The 27,695-nt window shown below is 40.5% G+C and overlaps 1 protein-coding gene across 5 annotated transcripts in view; it reads left to right on the forward strand.

Annotated features, from left to right (window-relative positions):
* Window positions 1-27,695, forward strand: part of ITCH (itchy E3 ubiquitin protein ligase) — a 126,306-nt gene that overhangs the window by 34,210 nt on the left and 64,401 nt on the right. For all 5 annotated transcript variants that reach the window (XM_065565727.1, XM_065565728.1, XM_065565725.1 and 2 more), the window contains one exon: window positions 18,619-18,709. In XM_065565727.1, coding sequence (XP_065421799.1) covers window positions 18,640-18,709 — 70 coding nt within the window. In that variant the 5' untranslated portion in view covers window positions 18,619-18,639. The remainder of the gene's footprint in view (window positions 1-18,618; window positions 18,710-27,695) is intronic.

Below are 27,695 nucleotides of genomic sequence, written 5' to 3' on the forward strand. Positions count from 1 at the left end.
TGTGTAATAGGAAAAAGGGTAGAAAACATCAAATTGAGGAAGGTGACCTGGCCCTCCAATTCACCACTGAAAACAGTGCCATTAAGAGAATAAAACTCCCAATACACTAAAAAGTGAATGGAAATTCTGTGGGTTTTCTTCTACTAATTTACAGTGCATTGTTTAGTCAATACAGACCATTTATCATCTTTCCCCTCTACTCAAAAATGGATGAAGTTTTCATAATCTAAATATGTAGAGGAAAAACTTATGCTGGGGTAGACTGTTGGTGCATTCTTTTAATTGATTGCCAAATAGAATTGTCAGCAAAAAGTTAATAATTCATTTTTTTTCTGAACCTGTTATGGATCTTTATTTCTGCAGTAATTAACATTTGAACAGTTAATATCCCATTTTTTAATTTCCTGCTAATGCAAAAAATGGAAGAGATAAAAATTAAAACATACTTGGAATTAAACAAATCTGTTAATTAATGAAAAACATCAAATGCTTCCTACCTTCATTAAATAAGTGAGACTGTTTTCTTTAGCAATAAGTGCCATTTTTTGGATCAGAATGGCAAACTTCCAGAGCAACGTTACATTTAACATTTTAAAGCAGTGGTTCTCAACCCTGGGATGCTTGTGGCCCAATCAGCACACAGCTAAGGTGGCTACAAACTGTCTAGTATCAGGGGGTAGCCGTGTTAGTCTGTATCTACAAAAACAACATATGCATCCGAAGAAGTGAGGTTTTTACCCACGAAAGCTTATGCCCAAATAAATCTGTTAGTCTTTAAGGTGCCACCAGGCTCCTTGTTGTTTTTGTACAAACTGTCTGTTATTGTGTGGGCAAAAAATGCTTATAAATATGTCCCCAAGTTGATGGGTTTTGCATAGGTGGAGAGAGATGCTCCCGTTTAATAGAATTTCTTTGCATCCTATCCTGTTGGATTTCACATCCTATCCTTAACATAATTTATTCCATACTTTCTCTTGTATAACTCTAATCCTCCTGCCCTGCAATCAGATAGAGCAAATTCCTGGTTATTTACACGTTAAATTAAAACAGCGGTAAGCAAATAAAGTTTACAAGTAACATTTTCAAAAGTTCCCAGATGATTTAGCAGCCTCAAGGTTTGTCTACACAGCAAAGTTTTATCAATTGTAGTGCTATGGTTATGGCCATATAATCTCCTGAGTAGCCACTTGTTATGGTATGAACACAATTTTTCAGTTTAGCCTACGTAAAAAAACACTCATACTGGAATAAGACTGTCAACAAAGGGAGTTGTACCGGTATAACTGGTAAAACTTTCCCATGTAGACAAGGCTCAGTCAGGTGCTTTTGTAAACTTTACCCTAGGACTTGTTTTGAAATGGTCAAGGATCTCTGAGTGCCTAATATACCATAGAAAGAACTTTGCAACGTTATCAAGACAAATCATTACTACATTTTGGAAAGTTCCTCCAATAGGACCCAGTCCTGCTGATAGCTTGGTCCTATGTTGGTACTGGCTCTATAGACCAAAAATGCAAGTCCTGTGGCAATTAGTGGATGTAAGCAAAAATGAACTGATGATTTCATGTTTTAAAGCTAATTTAATGTATTTAAATTATCTCATTTTAGCCAAATGATGCAATTGTTTTATTAAATAAAAAAATAGATGGAATGGCAAAAATGCTAGGAAAGATTGGTCATTCTTCAAAGCAATTACAGAAGCAATTAAAGATACTGTGCTTAGTGATGAGTGACTGAAGATCATGACTGACTGATGGGCAGTGTGTAGCTATAGCCTTGTGTGGGTGAGGCAGGGTTTCTTAGTTTGAGAGCTCTGTGTCGAGCTGGGTGAACAGAGGTGTGTATGAACAATTACTGATAATGAAAGGATAGAGTAGAGGCAGGTATAAAGGCATGTGTCTAACCAAACTTTGAGCAGTAAACAGGAAGAGAAGATAATAATGCTTTGGAGGGATAACAGAATCAAACACATACAGTACTACACTTACTGTGATTAATGAATGAATATGTTGCTTGTTCTAAGGCTTTTTGCTTGAAAGCTGTGTCTGAAGGGTGTGTGAAAGCAGAGGTGGTGGACCTGTGTATTTTTCCGTGTGTGTGTGTGTGTGTGTGTGTGTTTGTGTGTATATATATATAAAAAAATAAAACAATACGCAGGTCCACCTGGAAGAATAAATAAAGTGAGGAGAGAGGGGATCTCTGGAACCTTTAACCTTATCTTCTTTTATTCTGCTGCTGTGAAGGAACAGACTGTAAAGCAACCACACTCTAATAGTAGCTCAGTTGTGAAAATTAAATTGGGAGTCTCTACTTGCCTCCTCTTTGTTATCTTGATTAGTAACTTCATAGAAGAAATCTGGCACAAGATATAGTGACCCAGATAGACAGCAGGATGCCTGAATAATTGTGACAAAAAGGGTAGATTGTTTCTTAGGAAGCCTCACTAAATGTAGTGCACATGGAAGCAAATGACACACACTACAGGGGATTCAGTGATCTCAAGGATGACTTCAAGAATCGGTTGAGAAATAAATATTAGTATGACACAATCTTAGCCAATGTCATTCTAGTGCCTAGAATGAGCAAAGAAAGAAGCCTGATCTCAATGGATGCAGCAGGCTGCTGAGAGGACTAGTTTAGTAATGAAGCAACTATTTGGATTAAATGATATCCCAGCCAGTTAAGAGAGAAGTGGTAGTTGGGCTACTGTGCTTCTTTCCTTCCTACTCTTTCCATACAGAACCAGTAGTTCTCTGGTCCCATTCAGCCCACTTGTTCAGTTTAGATGTGTACAAAATGGGAACATGTTAAGGGGTGGCACAGTATGTCAGATGGTGGTGATGGGGAGATACAATCTGAAAATTCATAACTGTGGAACAGGGCTGGGGGAGGGATTCCATAATGAAGACACAACAGATTCACACAAATAAGTAAGACGTGCTCATTGTGGTTTGTGTGGTTTCTAAAAGATCTGAATGTAAAAAGAATCCTGTTCTGGAATGAAAAATGGTGAGGTAGCTAAACAAGAAAATCCAGTCAGGCAAGGCTTCCCATGAAAGAGGAGGGCAGCAAGAAAACAAAATGAGTTAATGCAAGCTGAAGGGCTTTGACAAGTATGTTTTTGGGAAAATTTCTAATATTAGAAAGTAGGCTTGTTAATTCCTGTTTAAAAAATCTGTGCAACATGAAAAATGGGGGCAATTTGAAAATAATGGACAAAGTCTTCGTAACAATAACTATAGTAAAGCAGGTAAAGAAATACTTGAACAATCTGAATATTGTGATAGACCCAGACCAGTTGGGAACAGCAGAATAGCAGAAGGGAGATATACTGGCCACTGGATAAGTAGTTTTCTGTTCCCTGAGTGACCAGAGCAGGGGCTGCTCCAGGCTAATAGACCACCTGACTCCAATTAACCTGCTAAGAGTCAGGTGAGGCAATTAAGCACCTGACTCTAATTAAGGCCCCTCTGATGCTATAAAAGGGCTCACTCCAGTCAAGCCAGGGAGCCAGAGGAGAGGAAGTGTGTGTGAGGAACTGGGAGCAAGAGGTGTGCAAGAAGCTGAGAGTGAGTAGGCGTACTGCTGGAGGACTGAGAAGTACAAGCATTATCAGACATCAGGAGTAAGGTCCAGTGGTGAGGACAAAGAAGGTGTTGGGAGGAGGCCATGGGGAAGTAGCCCAGGGAGTTGTAGGTGTCATGCAACTGTACCAGGAGGCACTCTAAACAGCTGCAGTCCACAGGGCCCTGGGCTGGAACCCGGCGTAGAGGGCGGGCCTGGGTTCCCCCCATACCTCTCAACTCCTGATCAAACACAGGAGGAATTGACCTGGACTATAGCTTCTGCCAGAGGGGAAGGTCTCTGGACTGTTTCCTGACCCCACAGGGTGAATCTGTGAAGCGAGCAAATCCGCCAATAAGTGCAGACTCACCAAGGTAGAGGAGGAACTTTGTCACAATATATACAGATAAAAGGTCTGGAGGACAGTAGATCCTGCTGTGCCAAAAGAATTGGCCAATAAACTTACTAACCCTCAAGTTAATTTTGAAAAAGCCTAATGAGTTGGAGAAGTACTAGAAGAAAGAGTGATCTTGGCAATTACACTCTAATTTTAACTTAAAAACCCAATGATCTGAATATTCATGCCATTTTAAAAAATCAGTAAACGTATAAATAATGAAAACATGAGTAACAAGGAACGGGATTACAAATCTTGTCAGACGAAGTGCTTTCTTAGATAGAACTACAGAATTAGTGGAAGGAGACTTGGTAGATATTATTTGGAATTTCAGTAAAGCTTTTGTTTGTGTTGCATGAAATCGTATTCACAGAATTCATTCTGACTGGCTTGGGTATATGAGTACTGTCCTGTAGATTGAAAAATGACCAAATCACTACAAAAAAGTAATAATAAACAGTGGTGCTAGTTACGGATAAGGGCTTGTCTACACTTAAAATGTTAGCGGCACAGCTGTGCCGCTGTAGAACTTCAGTGTAGACACTACCTACACCAGCGGGAGAGATTCTCCCATTGGCATAGGTAATCCACCTCCCCAAGAGGTGGTAGCTAGGTATCAACCTAGCGCTGTCTACATGGGGTCTTAGGTTGGCTTAACTATGGCACTCTGAGATGTGGATTTTTCAGAGTGGTGTAGTTATCCTTCAAGTGTAGAACTGGCCTAAATCTGTGGGGTGTCACAAGGGAGAATCTTATCTATATGGGAAAAGTGACCAGAATAGCTGTCATTGACCTAATGGTGTAGTGTAGACCATGCCTCAGAGCTATTGTTTTAGGCTGTATTAATCTCCATTGGGTATTCTCTTTGAGCTGAGAACACCTCATTGAGATGAATGGGGACCGCTTAATATCTCTCTGAATCTGCAACTTTGATGTTTGAAGCCCACCTTGGGCAGCAGTCTGAAGATGAACTGTAAGCATTTGGGGAAAATGTCTATCAAGGTTGTTTGTGTTCTTTGTTTGGAGAAATGTAATCAGTACAGCAGAACAGTCAGAAGGTCCTCAAACTATTTTTGAAAAGAGAATAAATTACCCCTGGGAATGCTCAGTGAGAGGGATGCTTTGGGGTGCAAGAGTAGGTGGTAATAGGGGAAGAGGGGCTTGGGCCTGCAGAAAGGGAGGGATGAAGGTGTTATGGGGAGGGGATAAATGGGAATGTATAGTAGGGGCTCAGGTAATGGGGGAGAGGGTGCAGAGGACAGGAAGGGTTGGAGAATACGAGAGGAAGTGTGATGTCCTGTCATCCCTGAATTCTATCTTCTGTGTGTGTGATAGGATCTAGAAGAGCTTTATCTCTCTGTGGGGGTATGAGCCCCTTTCCTCGTCTGCTCTATGTTCTGGGATTTGAGTGATCCCACTCTTCTTGGGATTCTGAGTCCCCCTCCCTGCCCCTCGATGTGCACAGGAATCTGTGGTGGGAGGGACTGAAGGTAATGCAAACTTAAACATCTGAAACCCAGAAAACAAGTAGTATTCACATAACTCCTCTTTGAGGTGGGGGGGCCTGGCCAGAGTGCCTGGGGGAGGGGTCCGGTTAGCAGGAGGCGGAGCAGACTGGCTCAATTCCCTATCTTTAAAATATTAATGTAGAAGATAGAATATTTGGATAAAAAGGGCTGGGAAGGAGAGCCATGCCTCATTTCTAACTGTATGTGCTGAGGAGCATAATACAAGTGCCCAGGTTCATATATTTTTTGTCCATTACCACAATAGAGATCATTAACAAGAGTCTAGAGCTGTCTGACTTCTATGTCCAGGTCTTAACACCAAACTGGGTGAGGGGAGGGAAATCTGAGGATTCCTGGAGGTGCCAGAGTTGTTTTAACATCTTCCCAGAAAAGGCAAGTGGAGCGACATTGATGACTGTATAAATTGTTAATGTCAAGGGTGATTTCTTGAGTGTACATTGAACAGTCTCCGTTGAGAGACTTTGGCATTTTGACCTCTTGAAAGGAACATTGACAACATCTCATTATTAATCCCAGTGTCCTCTCCAGCTAGATTTAACCAATCATAAGGGTCATGAGTTTAATTTGTAGGTTGCAGCCCCAATCCTGCCTAGAGCATCTGTGAGTAAATTTGCTGAAATTCAACAAGAGAAGACTTCACAGTTGTGTGTCTGTCCCCAAAATGGATCCGTTTTCATGGAGTCAGCTTTTGTGTAAATCTGATGAGTATTGTCTGAAAAAGTAGGTAGAAAACTTCTTGAAGTAAGAAATGCTGAACTTGCTTCTGCATGAAGACAGGCCCAATTCCCTCTATTAGCAACTGACCTTGATTAATAGGATAAACTGTATGTAGGCTCCCTGTCATTGTTTCTTGGAAAATGGTCTCCTCCTTTGCCCTTCATGAGATGGATTGAAGAACACAAATCCTCACAGATCACCCCCCATACTTACCTGCATATTGCCAAAGTATGACAACAACACAGCACTTTCAGCCATCCTACAATAACCACCTGAGGGTACATCCAGGCTGCAAAACAACCCCCCAAATCTAGAAAACCCTCAGCAGCAAGTCTGAGCCCAGGTCTACAGACTTGGGCTTGCACTGCAGCACTAAAAGTAGCAGCGTAGGCTTTACCATTCAAGCTGGAGCTCAGGTCTGAGTCCCAGCCCCTTCACTGAGTTTCAGAGCCTGAGCTCCAGCCATACTGGAAGTCCTGTGGACCCGAGTCTGTAGACTTGAGTCTGTGCAAAGGTAGTTTGCGACCTGATGTGGGAGGAGTCAGGTGCTCACTTTCAAGTGCTCTTTCCACCCCAGAATTGATGTTACTACTGTCATTGCAGTTGTGCTGAAAATGTAAGTACCTTCATGGAAGCTTTGAATTTAAGTGTTTTAAAATTGGTCTCTGCTTTGATTGAATACAATCATTGTGTGGCAGTCTTATTAAAATATATTTTTAAGACTGGAAGGGACCAATACGATCTAGTCTAACCTCTTGAAAAACAAAAGCCATAGAATTTTGTCCCAATAATTTCTTCATGACTGCAAAAAATTTTAATTGGTTGTAGCTGCAAAAAGGGTTCAGTTTAGGTATCTCTTCCCCTCTCCCCCCTCCACCAGTGGCTTTGACCCAGCATTTGGGCCTGGATTGACATAATTTGTTTTTTAGTTGTCAATTCAGAGCTAGTCATTTTGAGTACTGTTGTCATGGTGAATCAATTATAACGAGGCTGTTTGTGTATGCAGTATTATGTTCCTTTCTAAATGGATTGCATCGTGACGAGGAAACAGCTGAAATAAAAATATACATGCAACAGTCTGTACACTTGTGTTCATCCTTTTTACAAGACTGTGATAAATTTTGTATAAAGTATGCCTTGTGAGGTATCATTTGAAAACGCATCATTTGCTGAACATTATTGTCCTGGCAAAATATGTGTGGCAACATTGTACGTGACGTTAAAAAATTCTACTCTCTAAGATACGTTCCAAAACCAGGCACAAACCAGAAACAAACGGCAAACTGATGCCTCAGCTGGGTGTCAACATAATCAAATGGATTATCGCCTGGTTAAGTGGCCATTCTTTGGCAGAAAGAAGGGCATGAGCAAGAAATTTATATCTTGGTAATAGAACAGCTGGAGGTTCCTGGGCAAACAGACTGTGCCGCCTGAACCCCACCTGAAGACGATTCTCAAAGAAGAGGGAGAGAGATATAAATGAGGAACAGAGGCCCCAGATTACCTCTCTCCCCTCATCTGTACTCACGGCATCAACAACACTGGAAAGACAAAGGAAGCTTCATTGAACTGGGGGAAAGGGGCGGGGGAGGAAGGGTCCTGACTGAAAGGAATCCAGCCAGACTGCTGTAAACATATGATGAAACAAACCTTTTTGCTTTAAATTCATTTGGCTTGTTAAGTTAGGTATTAGTTTGCATTTTGACTTTTATTTCTTTTGTAACCAATTCTGACTTTTATGCCTGATTAATAGTAATTACTTAAAATCTGTCTTTCCGTAGTTAATAAACTTGTTTTGTTTGATCTAAATCCATTTGCGATAACAAGGTTTGTGCATATAATTGTCTATTAATAAAATGATGGATTATGTATGAGCTTGTATTGTCCAGAAGAAAAGAGCTGGGCAGTACAGGGCGCACATTTCTGGGGGCAAGTCTGGGACAGGGAATTTGCTGGTGTCACTCTGCAATATAATTCAGGAGCAGCTGGTTAGAGCACTCAAATCTCAGCTGGGAGTAATGTAAATGCAAGAGGCTGTGTGAGAGCAGGCCAGGAGTGGTTGTTCTCATGGCAAAGTAGTGTAAAAGAGAGCACCCCAGGAGAAATGAGGGTACACAGCTGTTCAGCAGTCCAGATTGTACTCTGGGGAATGTCACAATACAATTTTTGTTTTCACAAATGGCTTTAATTATTTTGTGCAGTGCTTTCCTTTGCCAGGCTTCAAGAAGCCAACTGTCTTAATGCTATACATGAAAATTGTACCTTTTTTCTGTATGAACGTATGTGAAAATCTAATCAGAACGATCACCCTTTTTAAGCCTTTAATTCATTAGCTGTTAGTTTCGAGGTACAGAAAATAAATTATAGGCTCCAAATTAGTTTCTTATCCCAGATGTGTGTGTAATAAGTGTTGCGCTGCCCCTTCCTTCCTTCTCTAATTTATCCACTTTGTCTCCCCATGAGAAGTTCACTGCTGGGTGATGGTGGTATGCTACCAAGAGGATATCATCTAGTCATCATTTTACCCTTATTTCTCTTCTGTTCCTTTCTTTCCTCTTCTTTCTTCCTCTTTTAATGTTATATGCTGCAGTTCTAATGGTTAAAATGCCTTACTTCTAAATTTTTACTCAGACCAAATCATGCATATCTATAGAAGATGTAATTCATGTCATGTGACCTTGTCCTAATTGCATGCAAGCCATAGAATTAGTTTTCTGTGCATAGAAATGTAAATTAATGAATATTACATAGGTGTATAACATAAGCTGTTGGATTCAGGAAACTTGTAGTCATCAGAATGCAGTTTGGATTTCAGCAAGGCTCTTATTAGGGTATCTTTCTCCAGGCATATAGAGTTGGTTGACCAGTTTTACTAATCTGTATAATTTGTAGAGAGAACATTTCAAATCACTAGGAATTTAGGTCAAAAGTTGCAAGTTGGGCCAATTCTGAGTATCTGGTTACAATGTCACTGAAGTATTTTCTCTGTATGTTTCGTAAAAAAGGGCAAGGTTTTTTTTTTTTTTTTTTCCCTTTTGGTAGCCAGGATATGCATTTCCCCCCCTTTTCCTTATCTATCCTGTCAGCTTGTGCTGGGTTCAGAAAGGTTTTCCTGTTCTCACATCCTCCTCTTCAGGTTGGGTCTGAGGGTGGAAATTCAGAAAAGCAAAGAAACTCTTGATGATGACAATCTTGCCAGGGATTGACACTTTTTAGGTAAAGTTGTGGAGAAGGTGAGTATGGACCTGCAGTCTCAATTGGAGTCCTTAAGCTTCCTTGATCCTTACCCAGATCTAAAACTGCACTTATATTACGCAGACAATACTGCTTCTTTTGGATGATCTATTGCTAGTGGTGGATGCCAGAAGGGTGTCAGGCTGATGATTTGATTTGTTGCATGTATTGCTTGCTTACTGGCTGGTGGAAGAAATGGGAACAGAGATTCAGCAAGTGTATAAAGAACCAGACTGTCATCAGTCTTATCCACCGCATACAATTGGGTCAACTGGCTTAAAGGAAAAGTTGCTATGGTGTGTAACGTGACATTACACATTGGAAAGGGGGAGGAAAGTGAGGCCGGTAGGTAGGCTGATCAAGGTGAAGGGACTGCCACCTGTCTCAAAACAGGAGGATGAGTCTGTCTGTCAGAGAGAGAGAGAGAAATGCTGCTACTCTTGAAGTAGCAACCTCTTTTCAATACACATTCTTAAGAGTTGTTGAGGTGTATTTTAAAACATCAGATGTTTCTTCCATAGGGAGTATACAGTTGGGGAAAGTATGGGAAGAACTGGGCAGGTTTTCACCATTTTTTTTCTGCTTTATACTGTCTTCCCTTTTCTCCACATCATCCTGAATGTGAGTGCCTTTTTTTAAAATAAGCACAGGAGAGCAACTCAAAACTTTCCTCTTTTTCTCACTGGTACTTTATTCTGGCTCTGAAATTACCAGTGTTGTCTTTGAAGCTGCACCTGACTGATTATACCAGAACAGTAACTTATACGTTGACTCAGTACGCAGAGTTAAATTATGATACTACTTTTCTGTATTGATTTTAAAAAATTCAAGTATTTGAGACCTGTTTTTAGTTTCTTTCATAATCAGTACTGAATTGTACCTGAATATAGACACTGTAATAGCTGGTTTTATTTGTGCTTATTTCTGAAAGGTGATGTTTTCTTCTAAATTACCTGATATAAATAATTCTTAATTCTAAATTCAGGGACCAACTGTTGTGTAATAAAACACCAGTTATCTTACTTCTAATGCCTCTAATAATTTTTTAAAATTCCTTTTGGCTTGAAAGTGTTCTGGCTTCATCTCAGATGAGCATAATTTGTGAAAAGTTTGAAAAATTTAGAAGCTGCATAATTAGCCACAATTTGCCTTTTTGTCCAGATATTGCATACATCTATAAAAATGCTGCTGCTTTGTGCACCGGAGGCCTGGTCTATACTGGGGGGCAGGAAGATGGATCTAAGTTACGCCATGTAGCTGAAGTCGACGTATTTAGATCTATTCACTGTGGTGTCTTCACCCCTGTCGACTCTGCCTGCGCCTCTCGTGGCGGTGGAGTACAGGAGTCAATAGGAGAGCGCTCGGGGGTTGATTTATTGTGTCTAGACTAGATGCGATAAATCGACACTCCCTTCCCCTCCCCCCCCGGATCAATCGCTGACCGCTGATCTGGCTGCCAGTATAGACATACCCTGAGTTTCATTCACCACCATTTTGCTTGTCCTGCCTTCTTCTGTTCTTTGGTCTTTTCCCCATGCTAGAGAGTTTAATGAATTCCCTGTATCTTCTCTAGCATTCTGCCCTCAAAAGGCAGCAATTTGATAAGAGGAGAGGGGAGTCTTTTCAGACTGTGAACAGCAGCAGGGAAAGGAGAGTAGCAATATCAAGCAATCGCTTGCTTGCCTAACATTTCTGTAGTGGGAATTCTTCCTTGCATTTTATCGTCTGGTTTGGTTTAGTTGGAGGCATGAGGTACCACTTTACACTGCTCCACACAAGTGGGGCTAAGGAGTTCTGCAGAAGGGGAGACTGGCCGTTTAAAGGAGTGAAGCAGCAGGGCCAGCTAGCAGCAGAAGATGCTCCAATGCTTGTGCCAAAGACAGGCATACAGGAGTTATATAGATCTTTTGAGTCTCACTGGATCTGCTAGCCTCTTGTTGTGCTGCTTCCCAAGCCTTGCATGACAGAACACTGTCTTCAAATAACCACCTCCAATGTGAACTCCCATCCAACTTACTTGAATAAGTGTGAACTTCTGAAGGTGAACGGTTCAGTTAATGTAGTTTTATCTTCTGAAGTTAATCTTGAATAATGCATCTACTGCTGTTTCTTTTCACAAACCCCTCTTACCTAGAGTCTAACAATTCTTTTTATTTTATTTTTTTGGACCTGATTCATGATAGTCTGTGGAGGTAGTACAATAGAAAGTGCTTGTCTGTCTCTCACATTAATTGCACACTCTCTCTTCTTTGGGTTTGGACAGTGCTTTGTATAACTCAGTCTCATATCGAACACATTCCTGATTGTCATTTTCCTACTCATGTATGCGATCAAGCTCTGGAAATTGAACCATGCCTTTAAATTCTTTATTTTCAGGAACATCCTTCTTCCAAAATGCATAAAATGTGGTCAAGTCAAATAGCCTTCCCTAGGCTTTCCTCCCAATAAACTTGCATATAACATTTTGGTGGTGAATCTGGTCATTATATTGACTTTTTTAATAGATAAACGATACCTGCAGCTTCAGGCAATGTATTTTCAAGGAGAAGTAAGCAATTCAGCTCATGTTGTTATACTGTCAATTGGCTTTAAGATCATTGCAGCTTGTGCACTCATCTGTGAAGAAGTATCATAGCTGACCTTTCACAGGAAAAATTTTGAAGGGGAAATTCAAAGTAACAGGGATGATAAAGACTTATTCCTATTGACACCTACGTTGCTGATATCACCTATGAGTCACTACCTGTGAATGAAGTGGCCGGTTAGCTCAGCTGGTTAGGGTGTGGTGCCGATAACGCCAAGGTCGTGGGTTTGATCCCTGTACGGGCCACAACACAATATTTTGGGGGAGAGGGATAGCTCAGTGGTTTGAGCATTGGCCTGCTAAACCCAGGGTTGTGAGTTCAGTCCTTGAGGGGGCCATTTAGGGATCTGGGACAAAAATCTGTCTGGGGATTGGTCCTGCTTTGAGCAGGGGGTTGGACTAGATGACCTCCTGAGGTCCCTTCCAACCCTGATATTCTATGAATTCCTGATTCATTATGTGTGTGAATTTACACAAAGGATAAAAAATGAAAGCTGTGAACTCTGGAAGTTCCAGAAAATGTTAGGCTGTATAACATTGAAGGTTGTCAAATGGTTTAAAATCATTTAGCATTCCTTCAGAATTCAGTGCATCCTATCTGCCTCTACATTAGGAAGCAGTGCAGCATAGTTTATCTGATATTCCACATACTACGAGGGGCGTGGGTCATGAAAATGAACTTCCTGGAGAAAATCCTTAACTGCGAGAAGTCAAAAGCAAACATTGATATTACCCAGTCAAGCACTGAATTATTAACTCTGCTGGATGTCTAAAAGCACTGATTCCCTGATTGTCCTAATACATCCTTCTATATGCTAAACAAGGCTTAAATGCAATATTCTTCATTTTCAATTTTTAAGAAATATATTTGATTTTGTAGCACAATATTCAGCTGATTTACAATGAAAAGTTTCCTAAATGAGTACCGTTTGTATCATGGAGTCAGAGTATATAACAGTGTTTCAAAGCAAACAGATTTGTTTCTGCTTTTAGCTGTCACAGACCCTGGAAAATGTTGATATTTTTATAATAAATAAATAAATTGAGTCATTATTACTAATTGCAAACATGAGGGCCTAGTCACATTCAGTTTACTCAGGGAATTGTTAGTTATTGTTTTAAGATTTTTTGTATCTGTTTTGTTATAATTAGCGTATTTTAAATATGCTAGCCTTTGGTAATTACGCTTTGGAGACAGCAAGAAGACACACCAGATACCCTGGAATGCTTGACTGTTATAGTAAAATAGCTCTATGCAATCTTTAATTTAAAAAAAAAAAGTTAAAGGAAATTCAATTTTTCTTAAAACGTTAATCTAAATATCATTCTTCCCTACTTAAGTCGTCTTCCTTGTGTATATTTAGTCATTAGTGGTTCACAGTCATGCTGGAAGGGCATAATGAGTGGGGTTCCACAGGGATCAGTTCTGGGTCCGATTCTGTTCAACATCTTCATCAGTGATTTAGATAATGGCATACAGAGTACACTTATAAAGTTTGCGGACGATACCAAGCTGGGAGGGGTTGCAAGTGCTTTGGAGAATCGGATTAATATTCAAAATAGTCTGGACAAACTGAAGAAATGGTCTGAAGTGAATAGGATGAAATTCAATAAGGACAGATGCAAAGTACTCCGTTTAGGAAGGAACAATCAGTTGCACACATACAAAATGGGAAATGTCTGCCTAGGAAGGAGTTCTGCCGAAAGGGATCTGGGAGTCATAGTGGACCACAAGCTAAATATGAGTCAACAGTGTAACACTGTTGCAAAAAAAAAACAAACATCATTCTGGGATGTATTAACAGGAGTGTTGTAAGTAAGACACATGAAGTAATTCTTCTGCTCTACTCCACTCTGATTAGGCCTCAGCTGGAGTATTATGTCCAGTTCTGGGCACCACATTTCATGAAGGTTGTGGACAAATTGGAGAGAGTCCAGAGAAGAGCAACAAAAATGATTAAAGGTCTAGAAAACATGTCTATGAGGGAAGATTGAAAATATTGGGTTTGTTTAGTCTGGAAAAGAGAAGATTGAGAGGGGACATGATAACAGTTTAAGTATGTAAAAGGTTGTTACAAGGAGGAAGAAAAAAAAATTGTTTTTCTTAACCTCTGAGGATAGGACAAGAAGCAATGGACTTAAATAGCAACAAGGGCCAGGGCTGGTTCCAGCTTTTTTGCCACCCTAAGCCGCGAAGCGGAGAAAAAAAAAAAAAAAGATAAAGCCCCGATTGGCGGCACTTCGGCAGCAGCTCAGCCTCACCGCTTCATTCTTCTGCGGCAATTCAGCGGCGGGTCTTTCGCTCCGAGAAGGACTGAGGGACCCGCCACAGAAGACCCGGACGTGCCGCCCCTTTCCATTGGCCGCCCCAAGCACCTGCTTCCTTCGCTGGTGCCTGGAGCCAGCCCTGGCAAGGGTGGTTTAGGTTGGACATTAGGAAAAACTTCCTAACTGTCAGGGTGGTTAAGCAGTGGAATGAATTGCCTGGGGAGGTAGTAGAATCTCCATCATTGGAGATTTTTAAGAGCTGGTTAGACAAACACTTGTCAGGAATAGTCTAGATAATTAGTCCTGCCACGAGTGCAGTGGATTGGACTAGATGACCTCTCGAGGTCCCTTCCAGTTCTATGATTATCTGCTGACTTTCGTGGTAGGAAGTTCTTGGCTCTTTTATGGGTAAAAAGTAGCATGACAACTAGGGAGGCGTGATCTAGATTCTATTCCTTGTGCATCAACAGGATTGTTTATGGAGTTCAACTCAGTTACACGTGTGCAACCCTACTGGTTGCATGAGTGTTACTGAGGGCCTACTTGTTGGCTCATAGAACTTTCACTATTGATGATGATGCCCAAGATGGAAAAGTCTGGAAATGATGGAAAGACTCGCAGGGTGTTTTGTTTTTATTTTGAAAGCATGTTTTTGGTTGTAATCGAGAATGTTTGATACAGAAAACATTGATAGAATAACATAGAGTTCTGTGATGTCAACTAAGAATGTGAACTACATTCTCTTATTCCTTTAGCATCCATCAATAAAATAGTTTAGCAAGGATGTGTCTACATGAGAAAATTGTACTGATTTTAACTTAAGATGTGATTTTTAAAGCCCATAGGTAAACCAGTGCAAAAGGCTTGTATGGAAACTCTTACTTCAGATGAGACCCGGGTTATTTCAATTTAGCTTAAGTCAGTTGAGAACTGAGTTAAGCTGTTCCAAAAAAGTGCCATGCAACCTTTTGTACCTGTTCAATTATACTTTGATTTAAAAATAGATTTCAGTTAAACTATTGCAAATTGTGTGTAGACTAGGCCTAATTTCTAGTCAGTTACATTTGGGCATACCCCCCCAGACTGTGGGGCTGCATGATTATCAGTGTGCTTGTGGAGTCTTTATTACTGGTAGTGACGTGTGAGATGGAAGAGAACTGAAGTTGAGTTTGCAAGGCTGACAGTGATCTGATTACTCTTCAACGTATTTGGTATGGTAATCACTGAGACGACAAACATATAACCTTCCTATGCTGCTATTAGTCATTTTTCAGAACAGCTCACGCTTTAATTGGTAATAAGAAAGTGTTCTTATACTAGTTAAAATTAAAATACTTCCCTCTATCACTAATTAATTCTTAATATAGATGCTTCACACATTGATTGAGGCCATCCAACTGGTATATTAAGTTAATAAGGACATTTTTCATGGGTTCAAGGGTCAACCTGAACAGAATGGTTTGCAGAATCCTTCGAACAGATGCAGGTACAGATCGTTATCTCTACGCAGATGTCAGGATCTGTAGTGCACCTGTTTGTAGGAACAGTGCTGACATTTCTTATCTATTTTTGGCAAGCAGTTGAAGCTTTTGAAAAAGTTGCTTTTACCTGTTAATCACTGAAAACACGGTTACAGTAGAAATGAAAATATTACAAGGCATAATTAACCTACCTGTCTCAAATCTATTTTTTTTAATGTTACTATGTTGGATTTTTTTCCCTTTAGGCCAGGGAAGTGATCCAAAGACTTAAATTATACAGCTAACTTGTTTAGAACAAAATGGGTGGGAATTTTTATTTTTAATGAATATATTTAATTTGTACCAGAGGTGTTATGTGCTTAAAAATAAGTCTAACTATTGCAGCCAGCTGGAATGTGTATGACTTGGTGAGTTTTTGGCTTTTTTTTTCTTCTTTCTTCAAAGGCTATTCATTAACAATTTTGGATTTTTATTTGATCATTTCATTAGGTTGATTATTATAATTTGTTTTCTAATTGTGTAATGATACTTGATTTGTGGTGTGTTACCCACATGCAACGACAGACCAATGGATTTTATGAAATTTAGAAAACATTCAACAAAAGTATCCCAGGTTTCATATTTGATTGACAGAGCCACCGAAAACTGAGATTTCACTGAAGTTTGAAGAACTACCCAATATACAACAGACTCTGGTCTGTAATTTTTAATAATAATGATTAATGGAATTATAGCCACCTGAAACTCATCAGTAAGCAAGTTGCTTGTAAAAGTTTTAGGTCTTGCTCCTGAAAATACTTATACATGTGAATAATCCCATTTAATTAAATAGGACTACTCACAATTTCTTTCTACCACGCACCATATTGTCGGTGAAAATGAGGTCACATATTTTGAGGCCTTTTAATACTGAGTATTTTCCAAGCCTCTAAGTTAAAAATTGCCATGAGAGAGATTTTAGGATTACATTTTTATGTTTTATGCACTTACTGTCTGTGAATTCAAACATCAGGTAATTATCACATTTAGTAGAGATGTATTATGTGCATGGAAAATAGCAGCTTCACTCTAAGTGCAAACACCTCCAAGCTGTCTGGTATGTCTGCTTTGGTCTAGACACTTTGGTCTGCTGCTTGCTTAAAGTATAAAAGATACCTAGGTTTTTAATTTTGCTAGACTTAATCGTTGTTCAGATATGAATGGAGCTGCTCTATAAATGTCTATTAAATGTCTTATCCATTTTAATCAGACTTCTTTTTAAATATTTACATTAAAAGAACTCTCACACTGTACAAGATTATTAGAAAGGTTTGATTCATAACTAGTACAAAAAATTAATTGCATTAATAGCAGCATATAGTACTGTGACATACAGTGTTGTTGTAGCCGTGTTGGTGCCAGGATATTAGAGAGAAAATGTGGACCAACAGAAGTTGGTCCAGTAAAAGATATTACCTCGTGCACCGTGGCTCTCTGATATTGTAACAGTCAATGGTACATTAATATTTCTGCTTTGCCATACTTTCCAGTAGTGAACACCATCTAACTGTTAAATTTATAATGCGAGTTTCCACATTTGTTTGTAAAAAAGGAAAAATGGGCAACATCAATTTCACGTTAATTGACAAAGTATTTGAAATTTCACTTCAAACTGTAACTTTCAAGCAAGGATGTTCATATCGTTTTTGTATATTTAGTCTCCTTATTCATATTCTACGCTGCACAATACATAATCTGAAATTTTTATTGAATAGACATGTTCATGTGTAGTTGACCCTGCTTGGACTGTCCACTGAAAATTAACAAACCTGGAACCTTTTGCACTAAGTGCATAAGCATCCACTGCTAAAGGTTTACATCCCTTCGCTGGAAGCTGTGGTAGACTCATTAACATTATGTGTATGGCATAGTCACCTCCTTACCTCCTTATCCCTTCAGATTGAACAGTGCGCTTTAAAATCTGTGGGAGACTAGCATAACCGGACACTTCCGTCACATCTTCCACTTTTTATTAAATAAGCACCACACATTTATCACTTAGATCTGTTGGCATATCAGAGCCACTGATCTGATGCATTGTTTTTTTCAGGATAGGTACTTTGTCTTTAAATCAGTGGTGTAAGGAGAATCTCTCTCAACTCCAGTGTGCGCTGGGAGTAGACAGAGGAGAGTCCAAAGGTTGAAAGAGCAAGGGAAAACTGTGCTGGAGTTGTGATCTAAGTGGAGGGCATCTCCACAGCATGAGAGGAAACTGCTTTGTTTGCTCTTTGAATAGTGCTTTGTAGAACCAGGAGCCACAGCTGTAGACTGGACCCGATTTAGTACAAACAAATCAAAATATTTGTCTTGCACTGAATTTGTATTTGTAAGTTACATTAAATTTACAAGATAAATAGCAAGAATAATCTTATTTGGGGAGTGCAGAGGCAGGGGAAGAACAGCCACTCTACTTGTTCAGCCTCTTAATGCTCTTAAAGTGTTTGGCACTGAACTTGACTGTTCAGGATTTCTGGCATCAAGAGGGTGAAGATTTCCATACATTAGATGGGTGGCAACCCTTCTGAGGATTAGGAGAACCTTCTCTTTGGGAGTGGGGAAGTAGAGAGGGATGACCACACGAAACAGGAATGACAGCCAGGTGTGATGGTGTAGCCCTGGGTACTATGTGACTAGCTAATAAATAGAGTTAATCTTATACCCAGGCAAAATGGAAACATAGTTACAAGGAAAACAAGTGTATTGTGTTTATCCTCAGTATATTGTATATGCATGCCAAAAAAATAGAGAATTTGATTTTAGACTTTACTATTGAGTTTTAAATGTCTGCTTTACTTCCTCATTCAGATTCAAGGCCCAGCTCATATTATGGCTGGCAGCGGGCCAAGATCAGGAACTGTCAGTGGATTTGCCATGAAATCACAGCTTCAGATTACTGGTAAGTCTTTTAAAAGACTAAATACTTTTCCCCTCCAGGAATCGGGAGAAAATAACAAACAAAAACGTTGTGTACATAGTTAAGTAATAAGATGCTACTGGCAGTATGTTGTGTTTCACGATGTTTTGGATATGAAGAGGACAAGACGTTCAACTTTGTTCTGCAATGAAACCAATAGTGTTGCTGTAATTCCCTCACAGAAATGCTATTTTATTAATTACATCTTTTGTTACATGTATCTTTTACTTCCTAAAATCTAGTTTATAACATGGTAAAATCCAGACGGGAGAAATTTCTTTATTTTTCTCATATTCCTCCATACAGTTATATTTAAAGGGAAATTGTCAGGTTAAGAATTGTACGCATAAAATATTTTCCTTACTGATAATACTTTAAAAATTGAAAAATGATTAAATCTTAATATTTTTATTGCCTTTTATAATATACTCTGTACATTTCAAGTTAGGTAAATTTATACTGCTCTCTTCTAGTCATGTTCTCTTGTTGGTTCTCATGCAGTAATATGTTATAGCTGTTGGGCTGCAAGTACTGTAGGGGAATATTTAAATACAAGGTTTCACATTTAAATTTGGGAATAATACTCTGTTTAAGTACTTGTGAGGCAGGTTGGTTAAAGAGAGCACACAGCAGTGGATTTGTATGTGACATTGTCTCATACACAATGCCTCCCCCACAGTGCTGCAATTGATAACTTGCCAATTCAGCTTCATTGCTCTAGTGCGTCTGCCAATATTACTGATATGCCATAAGGCAAATTCTGCACCATACTCATGGATGCAGAAGACCTTGCTGGTGGAATTGGTGTGGATTCTCTGCAGAGTAGAGTGCTATATAGAGCCTTTTCTTTGGGTGTGCACCTCCATGTGTACCTGCAAGGCTCATTGTACAACATGTTCAGTGAGGATTTGGAACAGAGACTGTGATGGTGGATCTGCCACTACACACATTCACTGGCAGTCCTCCCATAGAGATGCTACAGACCCGGAGGTTACTCCAGCCATGAAACTGGAGGAGTATCCATGGAGCAGCAGCTGCACCTATGTAACCTATGGAGGAGGATTCCTCTCCACAACCACCCTCCTTTTCCCAGAGAAATACAGTCCAACTGCTTGATCTGGGATTATGTGCAGAAACTACACAGACTTGAGTTTGGGGAGGATGGAAGGAATAGATTGAAAAAAAGTGAAAACAGCACACAGAAATAGCAAGGAGAATGACAAAAGGAGGGACAGCAGCAGCTAGAGGCAATGCATGTTAGATTGGGACCAATTTTGGCCCCTTACTGAGTGGGCCAGCAGGAATTGGGAGGAGTACTTCGCCCTCTGCAAGCTGACTTGAAAAAGCAATGATGACAAACTTCAGAGCGCGCTGCATTCCCTCTTCCATCTGGCTAAGGAGAGCACTGTAAGACCGTGGTATATGGTTTTTGGAAGGGAGTAAAGTGTTACAGCAAAAAAAATTGAGCATCCACTCACCAACCTGAAAGGGGGGCAGATTAATTAAAAAAATAAATGGATGAAAACTGTAGTGAGGGGGGAGAACTTTTTTTGTATGTAAAATATCCTAGTTTATCAGAATATTAAGGTTTTGAAGTCAAATACTCAAAAGTTAGGAAATGCCAGAAATAAGTTTTTTCCAGAGCAACCTTAATTCAGACCCCTTTTGAATATGCATTATGATAGACTTAAATTGCATGCTATTTTTTTCCCACAAGGACACCTGCTCATTCTCAGATCACACTCCTTCCTGAGACTGTTGTATGTAAGACCCCTGCTTCATTTGTTGCAGAAGTTGGCAGATGTGTTGTGAATGAGGTAGGGGACTGCAGGAAGAGGAAAGGATGGTCTCATGGTTAAGGCAGTTGAACGCCAACCAGAAGAACTGTAATTTATCTTTTCCTCTTCTGCAAAGCCCCTATTTGGTACTGGCAAGTCATGTAAACCAATTTTTTTGTAGGTGACCACTGTGATCCTCATTATCTGGATACCCAACTTGGTTTACAAAAGTATTTGGTTTACCAGATGTGGACTCCCCATCTCAAAAAAGATATATTGGAATTGGAAAAGGTTGAGAAAAGGCAACAAAAATGATTAGGGGTATGGAATGGCTTCCGTGTGAGAAGAGATTAATAAGACTGGGATTTTTCAGCTTGGAAAAGAGACAGCTAAGGGGAGATACGATTGAGGTCTATAAAATCATGACTGGTGTAGAGAAAGTAGATAAGGAAGTGTTTACTACTTCTCATAACACAAGAACTAGGGGTCACCAAATGAAATGAATAGGCAGCAGGTTTAAAACAAATAAAAGGAAGTATTTCTTCACACAACGCACAGTCAATCTGTGGAACTCCTTGCCAGAAGATGTTGTGAAGGCCAAGACCATAACAGGGTTCAAAAAATAACTAGATAAATTCATGGAGGATAGGTCCATCAATGGCTATTAGCCAAGGTGGGTAGGAATGGTGTCCTTAGCCTCTGTTTGCCAGAAGCTGGGAATGAGCGACGGAATGGATCACTTGATGATTACCTGTTCTGTTCATTCCCTCTGGGGCACCTGGCATTGGCCACTGTTGGAAGACGGGATACTGGGCTAGATGGACATTTGGTCTGACCCACTAGGGGCATTCTTATGTTTTTATGTATTCAGCACTCACAAAAGTGGCTGAGGTCAGTGGTCACTGTGCTCTGAACTTAGTGCTATAATATGCTAATTATTCTGAAAAATCAGGCGCCAGGCATCTACAATTGGGCACACAAAATTCATGGACCCATTTGACAATTTTAGCTTTAAGGAACTGAGATACAGCTATTATCTGTCAGTTGAGGATAATACCATCATCCTCTACCACACAGGAGTGTTGTAAAGATAAGTTTATTAATTCTTGTGAAATACTAAGATGTTACTGTGGTGAGTGCCATGAAAACCCATGATGAAATCCATAATACTGTATTCAGTGCAGTGTTTGAATGGTATGTGGTAAATAAGGCCATGGAAAAAATGTGATCATGTCATTAAAGACTGAATGCATACAATCCAATTAAGAGCTGAATCAAGTGGGAGGGACAAGTGTGTGCAGTGGAGTGCTTTCTTATGGATTTTTTTTTTTTTATACAGTAAACATATAGCAATGTGTAACTAGATATCTGTTAGAGAAGGCAAGTTCAAAGAAATGCACCTGGCTCTTAAAGCAGAATGTGGTGAGGTTTGTTATGGCCCTTAGTTCCTGTGGGGGAGTTCACTCCACATTCTTGGACCAGCCCCAGAAAGCTCTGACTTCTGAACAGGCAAGCCTTACCCTTATTGTAGAATGTCGTCTTGTGCTGGAGGACTGAAATTGTTGACCGCTGTCTTCAGCTGGGGGACTTCCGTGATCTTTTAGATACCCTGGGCCACTGAGAGAAGATAAGGACTGAGACCTTGAACTTGATTTGATATCCTGAGAGAAACTAGTGTAGAGAGCAGAGGACAGGTTTGCTAGGATTATGGTAGCTTGTGTTGCTGAGATGGGTTGCAGTGTTCTGTATTAGGAGTTTCCTAAGTGCTGAAGATCAGGCTCAGCCTTACTGTATTGCTGTAGTCCAGCTAAGAAGTGACAATGGTCTGAGATCAGGCTGAGGTCAAACCATCATTTGCCAGGATGGGATGCTCCTCGCCAACCAGATATGATAGCAGCATTCACGAGTAATGCTTTCTATGTGAAAGCTTTGCATCCGGGAGGAATCCAAGAGTATTCCTAATGGTGGATTGAATTGACCAATTGTGGGCGTGTACTTTCAACCAAAGGAGACTGCACTGTAGCTGCAAACTCTTCAAAATGCTTTCCTCTGCCTCCCAGTACCACTTCTCCAATTGCTGGGTTCAGCGTTAATCAGCTGCTGTTCATCATCAAGCTGATCTTGTCCAAGAATTGGGCCATCTTGGTGACAGTAGTATGGTCATATGTGGTTCTGGATAGGTAGAGCTGTGTGTCATTGCATATTGCTGGCTGCCTGTAGCTGTTGAATAGAACCAGAGAGAGATTTGATCCTTGTGTAGGACTCCATAGTAAAGGGGTCTGCTAGTGAAGAGGCGGTTTCCCATTATTACTCATTGAGTGTGTCCCTCCATGAAGGATTTGACCCATTTTATTATATTAACCCGTATTGTATGGTTGAGAGTGTCAAATGCTGCTGAGAGGTTCAGGAGAATGAGAATGAATATCTGCCCTCTAGCCACTGACATCAGGAGATCATCCATCAGTGCTACTAAAGCAATTTCAGTTCCTTGTCCAGACCTGAATCCAGATTGTTAGGTCTAGGATATTGGCTTCAATTAGATGATCTTGAAGTTGGCCTTTGATTAGCTTCTCAATGAGCTTGCTCAGGAATGGAATGTTTGACACTGGGCAATAGTTGGCTATAACTGATGTATCCAGGTAGGTTTCTTCATTGTTCCTCCATGCCTCAAGGAGGAAGGAAAGATTTCTTCCCTGAATCAGTGCTCTAGTTGTGCCAGAATGCCCCAGAAAACCATTCCAGCACCTTTTTAGGAGTTAAAATTGTGTTTCAATTAAGGCTTTCGATTAATTGCAGTTAACTCGCGTGATAACTCAAAATTAATCGCGATTAAAAAAAATTAATTGTGATCAGTTTTAATTGTACTGTTAAACAATGGAATACCAATTAAAATTTATAAAATATTTTTGGATGTTTTCTACATTTTCAAATATATTGATTTCAATTACAACCCAATATACAAAGTAGACAATGCTCACTTTATTTTTTTATTACAAATATTTGCACTGTAAAAATGATAGACAAAAGAAATAGTATGTTTCAATTCACCTCATACAAGTACTGTAGTGTAATCTCTTTATCGTGAAAGTGCAATTTACAAATGTAGATTTATTTTTTGGTTACATAACTGCACTCAAAAACAAAACAATGTAAAACTTTAGCACCAACAGGTCCACTCAGTCCTACTTCTTGTTCAGCCAATCGCTAAGACAAACAAGTTTTTTTACATTTACGGGAGATAAAGCTGCCCGCTTCTTGTTTACAATGTCACCTGACAGTGAGAACAGGCACTGTTGAGTGCATTTCAAGGTCTTTACGTGCCAGATATGCTAAACATTCATATGCCCCTTCATGCTTCGGCCACCATTCCAGAGGACATGCTTCCATGCTGATGATTCTCATTAAAAAAAGGTGTTAATTAAATTTGCGACTAAACTCCTTGGGGGAGAATTGTACGTCTCCTGCTCTGTTTTACCCGCATTCTGCCATATATTTAATGTTACAGCAGTCTCAGATGATGACCCAGCACATATTGTTCGTTTTAAGAACACTTTCACAGCAGATTTGACAAAACGCAAAGAAGGTACCAATGTGAGATTTCTAAAGATAGCTACAGCACTTGACACAAGGTTTAAGAATCTGAAGTGCCTTCCAAAGTCTGAGAGGGACGAGGTGTAGAGCATTCTTTCACAAGTCTTAAAAGAGCAACACTCCGATGCAGAAACTATAGAACCCAAACCACCAAAAAAAGAAAATCTGCTGGTGGCATCTGATTGACTCAGATGATGAAAATGAACATGCGTCGGTCCGCAATGCTTTGGATGGTTATTGAGCAGAACCAGTTATCAGTATGGACGCATGTCCTCTGGAATGGTGGTTGAAGCATGAAGGGACATAAATGTCTTGCGACACCTGCTACAGCAGTGCCATGCAAATGTCTGTTCTCACTTTCAGGTAATATTGTAAACAAGAAGTGGGCAGCATTATGTCCTGCAATGTAAACAAATTTGTTTGTCTGAGCAATTGGCTGAACCAAAAGTAGAACTGAGTGGACTTATAGGCTCTAGTGTTTTATTTTTGAATGCAGTTAGTTTTTGTACATAATTCTACATTTGTAAGTTCAGCTTTAATGATAGAGATTGCAATAATGTACTTGTATTAGGTGAATTGAAAAATACTATGTGTTTTGTTTTTTACAGTGCAAACATTTGTAATCAAAAATAAATAAGTGATCACTGCACACTTTATATTCTGTGTTGTAATTCAAATCAGTTTATTTGAAAATGTAGAAAACATCCAAAACTATTTAAATAAATGGTATCCTATTAACAGTGTGATTAATTTTTTTAATCACTTGACAGCCCTAGTTCCAATATTTCTGCTGATCCTAGGCCACGTGTTTCCTTTCTCTCCCCAGCGGCAGAGCATCATCAGAGCCGGCAGGTGTCTGTGCCAGGCTTAGGTGGCAGTGGGTCAGCGTGGAGGAAGCCAGGAATGCTACAGCTATAACCAAGAGGGCTGGAAGCCCTGGGCAGAACTGGAGCCAGGCTATGTCAGGAGCAGGGTAGTGGGGCTTTCTGGACAGTGGAGCCTCCCATGGGGAGCAGGAGCCAGGGACAGGATGGGTTTTGTGCGGAGTCACCTCCTTTTCCCCTGGCCTCTCCCAGCTTATCTGCTGCCCCTGCCTTTCTCCAAGCTTCCCTGTGCTCCTTCCCGGGTCCTCCCACTGCCCTGTGTTCCAGCACTTCTTTTTTGTAGGATGCCAGCACTGTCCTGAATGAGGTATTGGCTATTTTGCTACTCTTTCACAAGCCCTAAAGAGCATGCGTCAGATTCAGGGACTGGAATCTTTTAGAGCAACAGAATAGACCTCTGTCATTTGAGCTAACTATCTTGTAGCTATTACAGAAAGCTGTTATCTTTTAGGTGGATTAGTTACGAGAGGAGGATGAAATGCACACTTTGCATCGGGGGAAACATTACCCCTGTGGCGGATTATTTACCAGGGTTCCAGAATCACCTGGTATGTCACCTCAGTAAAAACTTGTCCCTGAATCACAAGTGGTCTCTGAAGTCCAATGTCCTGCAGTCCATCTTTACGGTTTGGAGCATCCTGAAGATTGACCTCTTCACCACAAGAGACATCAATAAATGCCATCTCCTTTGCTCTTGAGGGAATCTCAGTCCGGGCTCCCTGACGGATGCTTTTCACTGGAGCTGGGAAACGGCACTCCGTATGCTCTTCCTCCAGTTCCAGTCATCCCGCAGTCCTTCTCAAGATGAAATTGGATTGTGCCAAGTTGATTCTCATTGCTCCAGTGTGGCTGAGACAATGTTAACGAGGAATCCGGTGGCACCTTAAAGACTAACAGATTTATTTGGTCATAAGCTTTCGTGGGTAAAAAGACCACTTGCATTTGAAGAAGTGGTTTTTTACACACGAAAGCTTATGCCCAAATAAATCTGTTAGTCTTTAAGGTGCCACCAGACTCCTTGTTGTTTTTGTGGATACAGACTAACACGGCTACCCCTCTGATACTTGAGACAATATTGGTTCTTTGACCTCTTCACCTTGTCAGTTCAGCCTCCCATATCTCTTCCTTTTCACCCCAACCTCCTGACTCAGCATCGATCAGATTTTGCATCCAGCGCTCAGCTCCCTGCATCTCATAGCATGGATCCTGCATGATTAGATGAGATGGAGGAACGATGTTTGGAGGTGATCCGGCAAATCTTGCTTAGTAGTAGGAAGCCCTGCACTAGAGTGGTCTATTTGGCCAAGTGGAAGTGGTTGTCAATGTGATTGTGATTGTTAGCTCGGTGAGTTCAAACAAAGATGGCTTCTATCCAGGACATCTTGGACTACCTGTGACGCCTTCAGTCTGCTGGTCTTGCACTTAGTTCATCGACAGTGCACCTGGAAGTGATTTTTGGTATTTGATCCACCTATCCATGGGAAGTCAGTGTGTTCGAACTGCAGGGTGGTGAGGGTCTTGAAAGGGAAATGCTTGTCTCTACCTGTTGATTTAGGAACTGGTTCCTTTGTGGGACCTTAATACTGCTTTAGCAGCTTTTATGGGACCTGTGTACGAGCCTCTGACTACTACTTCTTTCTCCCTTCTGTGTCAGAAAACTGTTTTCCTTGTAGTGATAACATGTGCAAGGAGAGTGAGAGTGTTGCTGGCTTTGATGGCAGAGCCTCTTTTACATGCAATTTTCCAGAGACAAAGTAACCCTTCAGCCACACCCTAAGTTTTTATCTAAAGTGGCTTCTCAGTTTCACTTGAATCGAGTTATTTATCTACCAGTGTTCTTTTCTAAAACGCATTCAACCCCAGATGAGCAGCATCTTCACACGTTGGCTGTCAGGCGATGTTTAGCTTTTTACCTGAATATAATCTTTCTGTTGTTCTTCTCGTCTATTTGTTTCATATGTGGACCGAATGAAGGGGCAAGTAGCTTTTTCACAGACAGCCTCCAGGTGGATAACTTCCTATATCATGACAGCATATGAAGTAGCTCAGATTGTGTCTCCTCAAGGGTGTGAGCTCATTCCACAGAGGCCAAGGCAACGTCGATGCCATTTCTAAGGGCTAATCTGGAAGTGCTAGAGCTGTGCTGCTGTAGCGTGTCTGGTGAGGATGATGGGAGAGAGCTCTCCCGTTGGCATAGTAACTCCACCTCTGAGAGAGGTGGTAGCTATATCGTCGAGAAAAGCTCTCCTGGTGACATAGCGCTGTCCATGCCAGCGCTTAGGTCAGTGTAACTTATGTCATTCAAGTGCATAGATTATTCACACCCCTGAGCAAAGTAAGTTATAACAAAGTAAGAGCTAGTGTATACCAACCCTTAGTGATGTTCCTATGCTGGACATTTGCCGGGCTGCCACTTGGTCCTCCGCACCTAGGTTTACAAACCATTATGCCATTACTACTGCATCCAAATCAGATGCAAACTTTGGGAAGGCAATCCTGTAGTCCTTTTTAAAATAGATTCCAAGCCCCACTTCCTGATTGTGAGTCACCTACATGGAATACATGGCTGCATCTACTCAGAGGTTTAAAAAAAAAAAAGTTACATATCTGTCTGTAATGGTTATTCTTCAAGATGTGACCTAGACATGTTATTTCACAGCCCATCCTCCATCCTGTCTGCACTTTTGAAATTCAGTGTGAAGGAACTGACGGGGG

This window comes from Chrysemys picta, chromosome 13 (assembly GCF_011386835.1).
Source record: "Chrysemys picta bellii isolate R12L10 chromosome 13, ASM1138683v2, whole genome shotgun sequence".
In the NCBI taxonomy this organism is placed as follows: domain Eukaryota; kingdom Metazoa; phylum Chordata; order Testudines; family Emydidae; genus Chrysemys; species Chrysemys picta.